Source organism: Berghia stephanieae, chromosome 4, assembly GCF_034508935.2.
Source record: "Berghia stephanieae isolate SIO BIC M18660-M18661 chromosome 4, UCSD_Bste_1.3, whole genome shotgun sequence".
Lineage (NCBI taxonomy): Eukaryota > Metazoa > Mollusca > Gastropoda > Nudibranchia > Aeolidiidae > Berghia > Berghia stephanieae.
Genome location: NC_088363.1, coordinates 84,037,481 through 84,049,980, shown reverse-complemented (window position 1 = coordinate 84,049,980; position 12,500 = coordinate 84,037,481). Strand labels below are relative to the sequence as shown.

At 34.9% G+C, this 12,500-nt stretch overlaps 1 protein-coding gene across 1 annotated transcript in view; it reads right to left on the bottom strand.

Annotated features, from left to right (window-relative positions):
• The window catches only part of LOC144971874 (sushi domain-containing protein 2-like), a 37,781-nt gene that overhangs the window by 16,620 nt on the left and 8,661 nt on the right, over positions 1 to 12,500 (bottom strand). Inside the window, exons 2-13 of the mRNA XM_078912949.1 lie at positions 11,255 to 11,406; positions 10,386 to 10,407; positions 10,314 to 10,339; positions 10,206 to 10,219; positions 8,750 to 8,886; positions 7,511 to 7,662; positions 6,099 to 6,197; positions 4,825 to 5,041; positions 4,049 to 4,306; positions 2,516 to 2,691; positions 1,018 to 1,184; positions 74 to 358 (exon numbers count right to left, since the gene is read on the bottom strand). Coding sequence (XP_078769075.1) covers positions 74 to 358; positions 1,018 to 1,184; positions 2,516 to 2,691; positions 4,049 to 4,306; positions 4,825 to 5,041; positions 6,099 to 6,197; positions 7,511 to 7,662; positions 8,750 to 8,886; positions 10,206 to 10,219; positions 10,314 to 10,339; positions 10,386 to 10,407; positions 11,255 to 11,406 — 1,705 coding nt within the window. The remainder of the gene's footprint in view (positions 1 to 73; positions 359 to 1,017; positions 1,185 to 2,515; positions 2,692 to 4,048; positions 4,307 to 4,824; positions 5,042 to 6,098; positions 6,198 to 7,510; positions 7,663 to 8,749; positions 8,887 to 10,205; positions 10,220 to 10,313; positions 10,340 to 10,385; positions 10,408 to 11,254; positions 11,407 to 12,500) is intronic.

Genomic DNA, 12,500 nt, shown 5'->3' with positions numbered 1-12,500 from the left:
ATCTCTAGTTGTTATCAACGTAAGTGCCTGCTCCACTCACTTTTTCTAAATTCATAATAACACTCGCACTTACGCTGTGGGTTGGGTAGATCTGACACAGTGCTTGGCTCCTTTGTGAAAAACACATTTGCTTCCTTTGAAAAGGTCGCAACCGGGACGAGCTTGCCAGCGACCGAAATCCGCAAGAGCTTGGTCCAGATTGCAGGGACATTTTGGCAGCTCCTTCCGCCATTCCGTGTCTTTTTTGTCTTCGTCGTACCAACGATGACACATCTGTTTAGACCAATCGCTTCCCATGGTCTCTGTTAGTTCCTTGTTGACATACCATCCAAGAGCCATTGGGCCGTAACGAATTGCTCTGTTATGGAGAAAAAATTAACTGATGAATTGCTCCATTTATAAGACTGAGTGTTCCATGTCCTTACGTTCAATACTCTATCTATCTATCTATCTATCTATCTATCTATCTATCTATCTATCTATCTATCTATCTATCTATCTATCTATTATATATATATATATATATAATATATATATATATATATATATATATATATATATGAAACTATCTATCTATTTGTAGATTTATCTGTCTCTCTATCATTTTTGATTAACCTATCTATCTCGGTCAATCAATACATCGATCTACCTATCCACCCATCTATTTATCTATATATCTATTCACCTCCCATCCTCTGTCTTTCTCGTTATCTTTCATTTTCACACTAAGGCGGCAATACATTTACAAACACGCACTATCTCTCTCTCTCTCTCTCTCTCTCTCTCTCTCTCTCTATCTCTCTCTATCTCTATATCTCTCTCTGTGTTCCTTTCTTTCTATCAGCGCTCATCTCTCTCGCTCTCTCAATCTCTCTCTCTCTCTCTCTCTCTCTCTCTCTCTCTCTCTGTGTGTGTGTGTGTGTGTGTGTGTGTGTGTGTGTGTGTCTTCCAAATTTCCGTGACTGGCGTTAATGGCGTCTAAAACAGAAGCGCGAGCAGTAACCAAGTTTGACTTACACTCTATCCGAAGCGTCCCCAAAGTATTCCTTGACAAGGGCCACTTCTATCAGGCCCATTTCAAACTCCTCACAGTTACTTGTACAAGAATGTTCCTCCGTCTGAAAAGTGTAGCCACCAGCACTATTTCTGGATTCACCAAGGTTTTCTAACTCTTTGAACTCGGGCTGTGGATAAAACATTAGATTTTTAAAATATCTCAATATTCTATAATATATATTTTTTTCGTTGTTGGTTTTTATGGCCCCTTTCCCTTGCACAGATAGATCGTTCATTTAGTCTTCTCTCTCTTATACAATTAACTATACAGTGTTATTTGTTTAACTCAGGAGTGAAGAGTTCGAAAGTTGTGACCCAGCGAGTAAATATAGTATTATGTCGGAAATTTAAATATTTTGAAGTTTAAGAAATAAAATTCCCTCTCTTCAATGACTGCATTTGTAGTTCACATCGATGTGCACATACTGGCAGGTCTGACAGCCTAACGCAATTATGAAGCTTGATTTAATATTTTTTTAAAGGACAATATTTTGCGTTGATTCGAGGGTATTACAGTGGGTATGGCCAATTCGATTTGGTTATCAGACTTGAAAATAAATACACGTTCCTCGAATCTATAAGTTAAGTCTTAGGTTCAATTCTAAGCATCAAGTTGATTCCGACATGATACCGTATTGAGTAGACTAGTTACATATATAACGATTTATTATTTTTGTTTACAAATGATTAACAAATAAATCCATTGATTTTTAAAAAATATATGTGGTTTGGATTGGTATTTTATATAAAACAAAGGTGTTCCTAATGAAATTATGGGGAAAAAAAAAGAAATTTTTTTTTTTTAATGTTTGTAGTTTTGAATGGTATTTATGAGGAAACAAAAACATATTTATGAATACGTTGTTTTAAGAATTAAGTCTAGTTTAGAAATTCCCTGTACATTTTCAGAGAGTAACTCTAATGGCTCCTCCTTACCATGAAAGCATGAGTTAAGGTTCTGAGAAAATTTGGATGTCAACGGACCAAAATGAAATTACGCTTTGCCGTTTGTAATCATCGTAAAACCTCTCAATAATCTGTTATCAAGTTCTCTGTTTAAAAATGTATATATGATTTTACATATCCTCCCACACACATAAACACAAACAGACACACACACACACACACACTCTCTTTCTCTCTCTCTCTCTCTCTCTCTCTCTCTCTCTCTCTCTCTCTCTCTCTCCCTCTCTTTTTCTCTCTCTTTTTTTTTTTTTTGCTTTAGTTTGTTTTTATGTATATATTCATTTATTTATTTATTTATTTATTTATTTATTTATTTATTTATTTATTTATTTATTTATTCATTAAAAAAAAACTTACTTATTTATTTTTTTAAAGGTCAATATCCCTATGCCTATGTTTATTGTTTTATGTATAAGATGAAGATAAATCTAAATTGGCAAAGTGACGACAAACCTTGGATGTCTCTCATTCTTGTGGTTAAAAAAAAAAGTACCTTGCTTCCAGTCTCTTTGTAGCCAATCAGTTTGATCTCTACTCTGGCTTCTGAGTTGCTGGACAATCTCTTAGGTGACCACTTGACCGTGATGGAGGGTGTATCGCGCTTGTGCCAGTTGATAAGGTCCGATTCAGCCACTAGGTCATCTTTATTATCCACAAGCGACGGAACACCTATACAGAGGAGGGGAAGAGGGCATTTCAATGCAAGCCTTTGTACAGGAGAGATCCCAAGCCAAGAGCAATAATGAGCATGTAGGAAGAGGCCTGACGTTTTCACGCCGATATTGAATTTTTTTAAACAGAAAAAGCGTCGTTACTGGTCAGATACACATTTTACTCCTGGACATGGTGATAACATTTGAGTAGAGGATCAATTGTAAGGACTGTGCCCTGCCAGTGTAATTATAACGCCTTAACCCGTCGGTAATAGCTGCTACATAAAATGTCTATTTCGTCAGGGCACTTTGAAAATCTTCATTTATTATCATCCCTATAGATCACACAGATCCAAATTTCTATTCTATACAGTACAAATTGGTTGTAAGGCGTTATGCTTGCACTAGCACTTTATAATATCCGTCACTGACTATAGCCAGCTACCCAATCCCACTTGAGTCGAGTGTGGTAAAATAAACTATGTTTTACCAAAGACTCAATACGGGGGATAATCATTATCACCCACCCCGCCACTGACCACGCTCAACATCGCTTAGAATATGCCAACTGAAAAGCGAGACATCGTACTGCTAATCTACCGGAGAGGACAAACAAAGAGTAGAGTAGAAAGGGTCAGTAATAGTAGATATTACTAGAAAATTAAAATGAGAATGATTGAATAAAACGCAAAATTTGAGCGTCTCGTATTTGCACAATAAACAAATGAAAAAAAAAAAGAAAACGTGAAAGTAAAAAAAGACATCTCCAAGTTTGCCAAAAGAACCCGACACTGTCCTGTAAAATAAACTTTAGCAATGCGGTGTCCTCGGTGTTGCTTTGCTTTGTGAGCCCAAGTGGATAGTATGTCGTGGACCGAGGTTGAATGAAATGAATATAACAGTTTTATAAAAAGAACCCAATATATGACACGCGACGTTTCAAGCTTAAAACCTTCCTCGGTTCGACTGTTTTTGTTGTTGGTTGATATAAAGAGTTTTAGAAGTCAAAACGTTCGTGAATAGCATTTTGTCTTTTTTAACCCTCTCCGTACCAACTATAGGAAAATCTTCACATTCGATACGATACAACCAACATTTTTCTTCTTCAATTTCTCTTGTACATCATAACATTTAAAGAAAATTAACAGTGTGTTGTAGAGTTTGTTTTGCTAAAGAAATCATGTATCCTAAGAACTTACTGCTATTGTGTTTGAGTGATAAAAAATATATATTAATGTGTTAGTTGGGTGTGGAGTTTTGGGGATAATCCTGAAAATGGCTGGTAGGGAGAGAGTTAAGCTGTTATACTTATGGTTCTTCAATGCTCAACTAAATAAACAAACATAACACTAAACAAAACAAAGTATACGAACCAACGGTAATGTGTTTCCCAACGCTCCAATCCTGGCCGTCAGTTGACCAACTCAACTTGATGGATCCTCTGGTGGTCATCAATGGCACCGGACAGTAGCCCTTCATGTCGTTGGTCATCACACCATCAGTTTCAAACGTGTCACTTCCACTACCGAATCGACAATAGATTTTATGCGTAGCTGTGAAACATTTCCCAGAAACCTCCAGCTTTTCACCTCCGAACATCCCGACCTCTTGTGGGTAAACCTCCAACATGCCTTAGAAAAAGGAACCAATTGCACATTTTATAAGATACCAAACCGGAAGGCCAGAAAATCTGCATCCATGTTTCCTACTCACATGTCAAAAAAGCAAGATTTTATACGAAAAGTTCCTCAACTCCTTCTGACAAAAAATTACGCTTTATATAGATAGCTTGTTACAGGGATAGAGCAGATTAAAAAATTATTAAAGTTGGGGGGGGGGGGGGGGGGGGGGTGGGATGGGACATAAAAACACACAGAATTTCTCTATCAACTGAACTATCGTGACTCGCTTGTGAAGAAGTCGCCAAAGCGTATATTTAAAGGTAACATAATCAGGGAAAAGAGATATTTATACTTTTCTATTTAGCAAACTACATTCGTAACGTTATCCGAATGAGATATCTAAAGCATAAAAAATATCCATAGTTCATATGTCTAAGTCTTGTATTAATTTGTAGCATTGAGTTCAACTTGACGGATAACCAATCTGACGCCATGGGTCACAAATACATAATTGATTAGTTTCCTACCTGCTCGCAAGTCGGGTGGGAGACAACCCCCTCTGATAATCTCCTCTCCACCAATGTTCAGGAAATAGCGTCCTTTGTAATCGGATCCCAATAGGTCAGGCAGGACGTTCAGACGGGACGTGTTGAGTCTGACACTGGCCTCGTTGCCGAGAGAACAGTCGCCCAGGCATGGAATGACGTTGACCCACCCACGCTCGGAACCACCATTGAATCCAGCCTGGGTGAGGGGTATTGTTTAATAATAATGATAATGATGATGATAATAATAATAATAATAATAATAATAATAATAATAATAATATAATAATAATAATAATAATAATTTATAATAATAATAATAATAATAATAATAATAATAATAATATAATAATAATAATAATACCAATAACATAATAACAACAACAATAATAATAAAGAAGAAAATAATAAAAATAATAATATAACAAAATAATAATACAATAACAACAATAATAATAATAATAATATAATAATATAATAATAATAATAATAATAACAATAATGATACCAATAATAATAATAATAATAACAACAACAAATAATAATATAATAATAAGAAGATAATAAAAATAATAACAATTAATAATAATAAAATAAAAATAATAATATAATAATAATAATAATAATAATAATAATAATAATAATAATAATAATAATAATATAATAATAATAATAATAATATATAATAATCAATATAATACATATTATATATAATAATATATATATATCATCATATATAATAATATATATATTATATCATCATCATCATATATATTATATATATATACATAATACATCATCATCATCGTAATCATCAACTTCATCATCATCATCATCATCATCATCATCTTCATCATCATCAACAACAGCATCATCCTCATCACCTTCCTAATCAACATCTTCGCAATCTTTGTTACAATTTTATTTGGCCAACATGACTTGATTGAATCCTCTCGATCCCTGATTGAATATGGACCAAACAAAAGACATTCCAGCTCACCCTGTAATTACCACCTTCCTGGCGGCATCTGTTTTGGTCATGAGTCAACACTCTGACAAATACAGGAGAGTTGAGAGTACGACTCTATTCTATAATTTTAGCTAGGATCTATCAAAAAGAATATTCAATATTCATTAAATGATCGATTCCTTTCAATGTAAGAACCATTTATTAATAGCCATTTATTTTACTCGTCTTTTTATCTTTTCTTGAACATTTCACTATGTAATCTGTTAGTAAAAGCAAAAACAGTTACCTGATATGACTCATGGTCTGGGACCTCCATATTTAGGTAGTTGAACATGGCAAATGTGTTGTCTTTGTCAGCGATGATCACAGCTTGGAATGTAGCAGACTAGTGGAATCGGGCGAAAAGGATTAACAAGTAAAAGATAAATTCATATAATGAACTTTATTCATTATTCATTCTATGAGAAAATTTGGTCGGGTCTGAATCGAGGAATGACCCCAATAACCTAGGCGTCAGCTGCACTAAAAGTGACTAATTTTCTGTTTTGGTACGCCTTAGTTGACATAAGTCACTAGTCAAACTAAAGAAATTGCGGGGAACACATTTTAGAAAACTTAATAAGCACTGATATTCAATAACTTTTAAGAAAAGAAAGTAATGCGAGGGATAAGTTCAAAAAGTAATTTTTGGAACATTTAACTGTCTGTAAGTTGTCATTTTGTATATTATATTGTTATCTGCGTTTTTTTTTTTGGTGGGGGAGGGGGGGGGGGCGACTCAAAATTAGCCATGAATTCTAGATCTAATACAGAAAGAAACACGAAAAATTGATTGTTTCCCTTTTTCTTACAACTAAATTCCACCCAATTCGATTTGGATTTCAAATAAATCTTCATTACTATCGTTAATCGAGGTGTACTTATTCATAAGTCAATAACCCAAATGTTATGGGCTCATTGTTGTAACGAAAAAACCCTCAAACTTACGGAGAATACCATTCATTGCAACATTGCTTTAAAAGTCCTTTATTGCGTTCAGTTAGGAAAGATGCAAGTATGTGAATGGGATTGTTAACAAAAGAGATTTACTTGTCATCATAATTTTTGCTACGTGCAGGTCATCTTGGTAAAAACTCTCAACTTCTCCAAGTCCCAGGTTTGAGAGTTTTTACCAAGATGAGGGTAATTCAAATCGATCAATATTTGAAGGACGAGTTTTCTGGCCTAATTTTTAAATACGACTTTTTCCAGAGTAAGGCAGTGACTGGTTAATCAATTTTCTTTCTGCGAATTTATTTATTTTTGTTCATCCAACATTAGGAGACAGCGTCAGTCACCCATTCTGCCCCTGGATTGTGTCCAGGACAGTGGATACTATTACAAGGACATCTTTGACGTAAGCAATATTTCTCAATGTCTCTACAAATGGACGACAATGGCAAATGCACAAAAGCCAAAACGTTCAGCTGATAGTCTTTGTAGTAATTATGTTGTCATGTAAATGTTGCTGCTCGAAGCTCGAAGAAAAAAATAACAATGTGAAATTGAATGTAAACTTCAATTTAATTACAAAACCAGATCAAATGAACGTTTCGGGTTTCCCCTTTATCAACAAAACAGGATGAATGAAACACTACAGATGAATGAGATAATGTGGTACTGGCGTTAACAATATAAAAATAACAATCTAAAACTTACTTTGCATTTATCATCGGAACTATGGGCATCACATTCGCCACTCTTTTCCGATTCATTATCTGTGACGTCAGACCACGTGACAATTGCAATCAGCTCTGTACGGAAGTCCTTGGGTGGGTTAATGACAGCCTCTTGCACGTAATCGTTGAAGTCTGATTGCATTCATTTAGAAAACATTTTGGAGTTAGAGCCCTTAAATATACAGGTGATATTATTTAAAGTTAAAATGTAATTCTGAGAGATATAAAGAGAATCTAATCTACTGTATCATTGTTATAATGTGTAGGTGATCAGATTACATAAAACATATGGCTTAATATATTTAAGGGTTCTTTTATATTCTACTTGCATTGAAGCATCATTGGCAAAAGTTATATGAATGATTTGATTGTGAACAATCAAAAGGAATAATTCATTAGTCATAATTGAAGCATACATCAATAAGATTACCATTATACATAACATATAATGTAAGCTATTATTTCTGAATTTCAGAACGATCATCTCTCTCGCGGTATAAAATAATGATGATGATGATGATGATGATGATGATGATGATGATGAAAGTTATGATAATGATAGTGATGACGATGATGATGATGACGATGATGATGATGATGATGATGATGATGATGATGATGATGATGATACTAATATTAAATTGTAGTAATAATAATATACTATACTTAGCCCATTAATCCACTGACAGGTGCTCTATGGAGCTTAACAATCACTAAGACTATATAAACTATCATATAACTAACATGTCTACACACATACCCCTTACACTCAAACGGAAAGTTCTCCCCATACACATACGCCACATATAAAGCATATTAATTATCAAAATAAGCTCTTCTAAATATTTCAATTTTCAATTTCTTCTTAAATGGATCTAAATAGACACATGACGCCTTTTAGGCAATATTGCAAATTTGCTACCGATCTGGTATTCATTTTACACCTGAGTACGGTGAGAGAATGTTTATATATATTATATATATATATATATATATATATATATTATGTGTGTGTGGTGTGTGTGTGTGTGTGTCTGTGTGTATGGGTGTGTGTATGGGTGTGCATGCTTGTGTGTGGGGGTTATGTCTATGTATCATTAATCAAAGTACATTTTATATATTATATACTGTTTATACATTGGTTTTTAATTATGTTGTTATATCTTTAATTTATTGATTCGTTGGTTTATTATCAAGACAAGAAACATGAGGTACTCACAATCCAAAAGCTGCTTATTTTCAGAATAATGCTGGCCATTTTTGGCGTCATCTGTTTCCATTTTCTTGGCATAGATGAGCCTGTAGTAGATCTTGCCTTGGTAGGATGCATAACCTTTGCTGACGGGGTCATGGCCACTGGAAAATATAGTTTTGTTTTTGTTTTTGTTTAATAGAGAAGAAAAGTGTGATGTCAAAAAACGGGTTTCTATTTAATTGGGTGAGAAACGACTCTCTCGGAGGACTGGATACATCACGTGTTGAAATGATCTTCTGGTGTCAGGAGTGATGGCGTCTTATTTTCTAGTCTAAATATAATTCTGGTCCTCAATAAAAACACACTCCAAGGCTGTCCTGTTATCACAAGATCTCATTAAAAACAAAATGAGGAGACAAACCTGACTACAAATCCAGCGGCAGGCGAAATGAAAGACGCTCAAAACAATGACCTTGACAGTACCATGGCAAATTGGTGGTTTCTTGCCTTTTTGTCATTGACTCATATAAGAGAAGAAACTGTGTTTGCAAAAACCGTATCCTAGCTAGGAAAAGGAATCTCTGGAAAGTAACCCAGGATTTATAAGTTGTCAGAGATTGAGACATTTCACTTGGCTTCTATCCATTTATTGGAATACATGAGAGTGAAAAAGGTCATACAATAAAGTTGAAACAAATGTTGTATATTGTATAAACACATTTTCTATTCCTGTGAATCCTCTAAAGGATGGGATACTGCTTTATTTTTGTTATCCTTATAATGGTGTTCACTGTGTTGGACACGACTAAGAGACAGAATCTGTGTCAAATACATATCCAAATACACTTTTAAGCATATTTTGAATTCCATGATCATAATGTGTAATTTTACTACATTCTATTTTTATCAGTGGTCAGTTGATAATTTCATGGTCATTGCAGAGCTGACCCGAGACAGAAATGTGTGGATTTGTCTTTTATGTAAAGTGAATGACGACTCGTTAAATGCATTTTGCCATCAATGAAATTCTGAAGTATTTGTTGTTGCCGATGTGTCTATTTTCTATGTTAATTAGTGGGTTTTAATGAGTGGTTAGTTGGTGGTCTTTCCGGTCATTTGTTAAGGTGTTTCTATATCCATAATTGTTTGTATGGCCACTCTGTTTGTTGTCACCAAATGTCATGCTTTTTCTACAATATGCCCCATTTTGGTCCTAACTACCTCCACTATAAGAGAATACTTACTCGTGGTAGAACATGCCCAATTTTAATCCTAACTACCTCCACTATAAGAGAATACTTACTCGTGGTAGAACATGCCCAGTTTTTATCCTAACTACATCCACTATAAGAGAATACTTACTCGTGGTAGAACATGCCCAGTTTTGGTCCTAACTACGTCCACAATAAGAGAATACTTACTTGTGGTAGAACATGCCCAATTGTGGTCCTAACTACCTCCACGATAAGAGAATACTTACTCGTGGTAGAAAGGCCAATGTGGTCCTAACTACTCACAATAAGAGATACTTACTTTGGTAGACATGCCAATTGTCCTACTCCTCCACGATAGGAATACTCCGTCGAAAGGCCATGAAGGACGTCAGCTTCACGTCTAGATGCCTCGAACCATATGACCATTAAATTCGAACTGTCCTAACTAATGATGCCGTCTTTGGATATCTGTGGAGTGACAATGAGGAAAAGATGATAAAAGAGAAGAAAAAACCCACTCGATATCTAATATGAATTTATAAATATTCACCGATTGTCATTTAAAAGTTAAGGGTCTAATTTCATGATTCTTCTTCTTCTTCTTCTTCTTCTTCTTCTTCTTCTTCTTCTTCTTCTTCTTCTTCTTCTTCTTCTTCTTCTTCTTCTTCTTCTCCTCCTCCTCCTCCTCCATCTCCGCCATTTCCATTTCCTCCTCTTCCTCCTCTTAATCATCATCACTTATCACTATCATTATCATCATCATCAACATCATCATCACCATCACCATCAATATCATTATCTATCTCTTTCCCTACCATCAGTCTCTCTCTCTCTCTCTCTCTCTCTCTCTCTCTCTCTCTCTCTCTCTCTCTCTCTCTCTCTCTCACCCTCTCTCTGCTCTACTCTCTCTCTCATCTCTCTATCTCTCTCTCTCATCTCTCTTCTATATTATATATATATATATATTATCTATCAATCTATCTATCTGACTATCTATCTTATCTATATTTTTATCTATCTATCTACCTATCTATCTATCTGTCTATCTATCTCTATCTCTATCTATCTTTCTACCTACCTATCTATCTATCTATCTATCTATCTATCTATCTATCTATCTATCTATCTATCTATCTATCTATCTATCTATCTATCTATCTATCTATCTATCTATCTATCTATCTATCTATCTATCTATCTATCTATCATTTATCTATCCATCTCTCTGTCTCTCTCTCTCTCTCTCTCTCTCTCTCTCTCTCTCTCTCTCTCTCTGCCTGTCTGTGTGAATCTGTATGTTCTATTGTTTACTCACGTAAATTGTGTTATAGCTGGACCCAAAATACGTGATATTGAAGTCTAATGTGATTTCTTTGGCCTGGTCAAAGCTTTGAATCTCATTGTCCCCTGCTAACGATATTCCGTAATTAAACAGGGGTGGGCTTTGCATATTTGGCTTGACCCGCTCTGTGATGAAAAGTCAGAAACAAAAATATAAGTGTAAATTCAGCTGCGTTTTGTCAGAATACAACAGATCAGATATAGAAAAAAATTAACTCTCTCCTTACCGGCCAGTTTCAGAATTTTCCCCAAAACTTCACATACACCCAACACAAAAATAGATTTTTCTCCCTCAAATAGAAGCTTAAAAAGTACATTCTATGCATAATATTGTTCAGCAAAATGAGATCTACAATACAGTGTCAAGTTTTTATGAGTATAATAAACACATTTTCTTCAAAGATTATGAGAAACAAGAATAATCAGATGAGAAAGTTGTTGGTTGCATCGTAAAGAATGTGACGATTTTCCTGTGGGTGGTAAGAAGATGGTTAAATCTTATATACGAACACGTTTTTATGGATTTACAATGCTCAAAGTGCTTCCCCAGAGGATCACATATTTTCCATTCATAGAGTGCTAGCCGAGTGCCAGCATTTTAACAAGATCATTACACAAAGCTTGGTACTCATTTACACCTTAGTCGAATGGAGTAATGTGTCTAAAGGGCCTCACCAGAGACCCAACGCATGGGCTAGGGTTTTTCGGTCATTGTCATCCACCCGGCAACTAGTTATGCTCAACATGGCTTGGTTTTGTCACAGTGCGAGACACTGGCAACACGAAAAAAAACCCAATGTGATCAGACAAGTATAGACAGATCATGTTCATGGTTGCCCGATGATAACACGCGATAACCACTTGGCCAACGTCTAAAAAAACTCCGGCTTATCAGTCACAGACAGTAGGATTATCCTGGCCACGATATCGAAACTATCTGGCAGTACTTGGATCAAATACTTTTTGTCACATTTCGGCTGTAAAACTTCATTTCAAATATCCATGGATCAAATTGACCCGCCCTTTATTTGTCAGAAGTATTTCAGTTTATGAATTGGTGATTCGTTGATGCTTATCTTAATCTAATAAAAATCTAAAGAAGAAGTTTTTTTTAGCCAAATTTAAATAAAAGCATTTTGTCATGTACGACAATGTTAGAAGTAATGATAATGATAAGGTTAGTGATGATTATGATGATGATAATAATGACGATAATGATG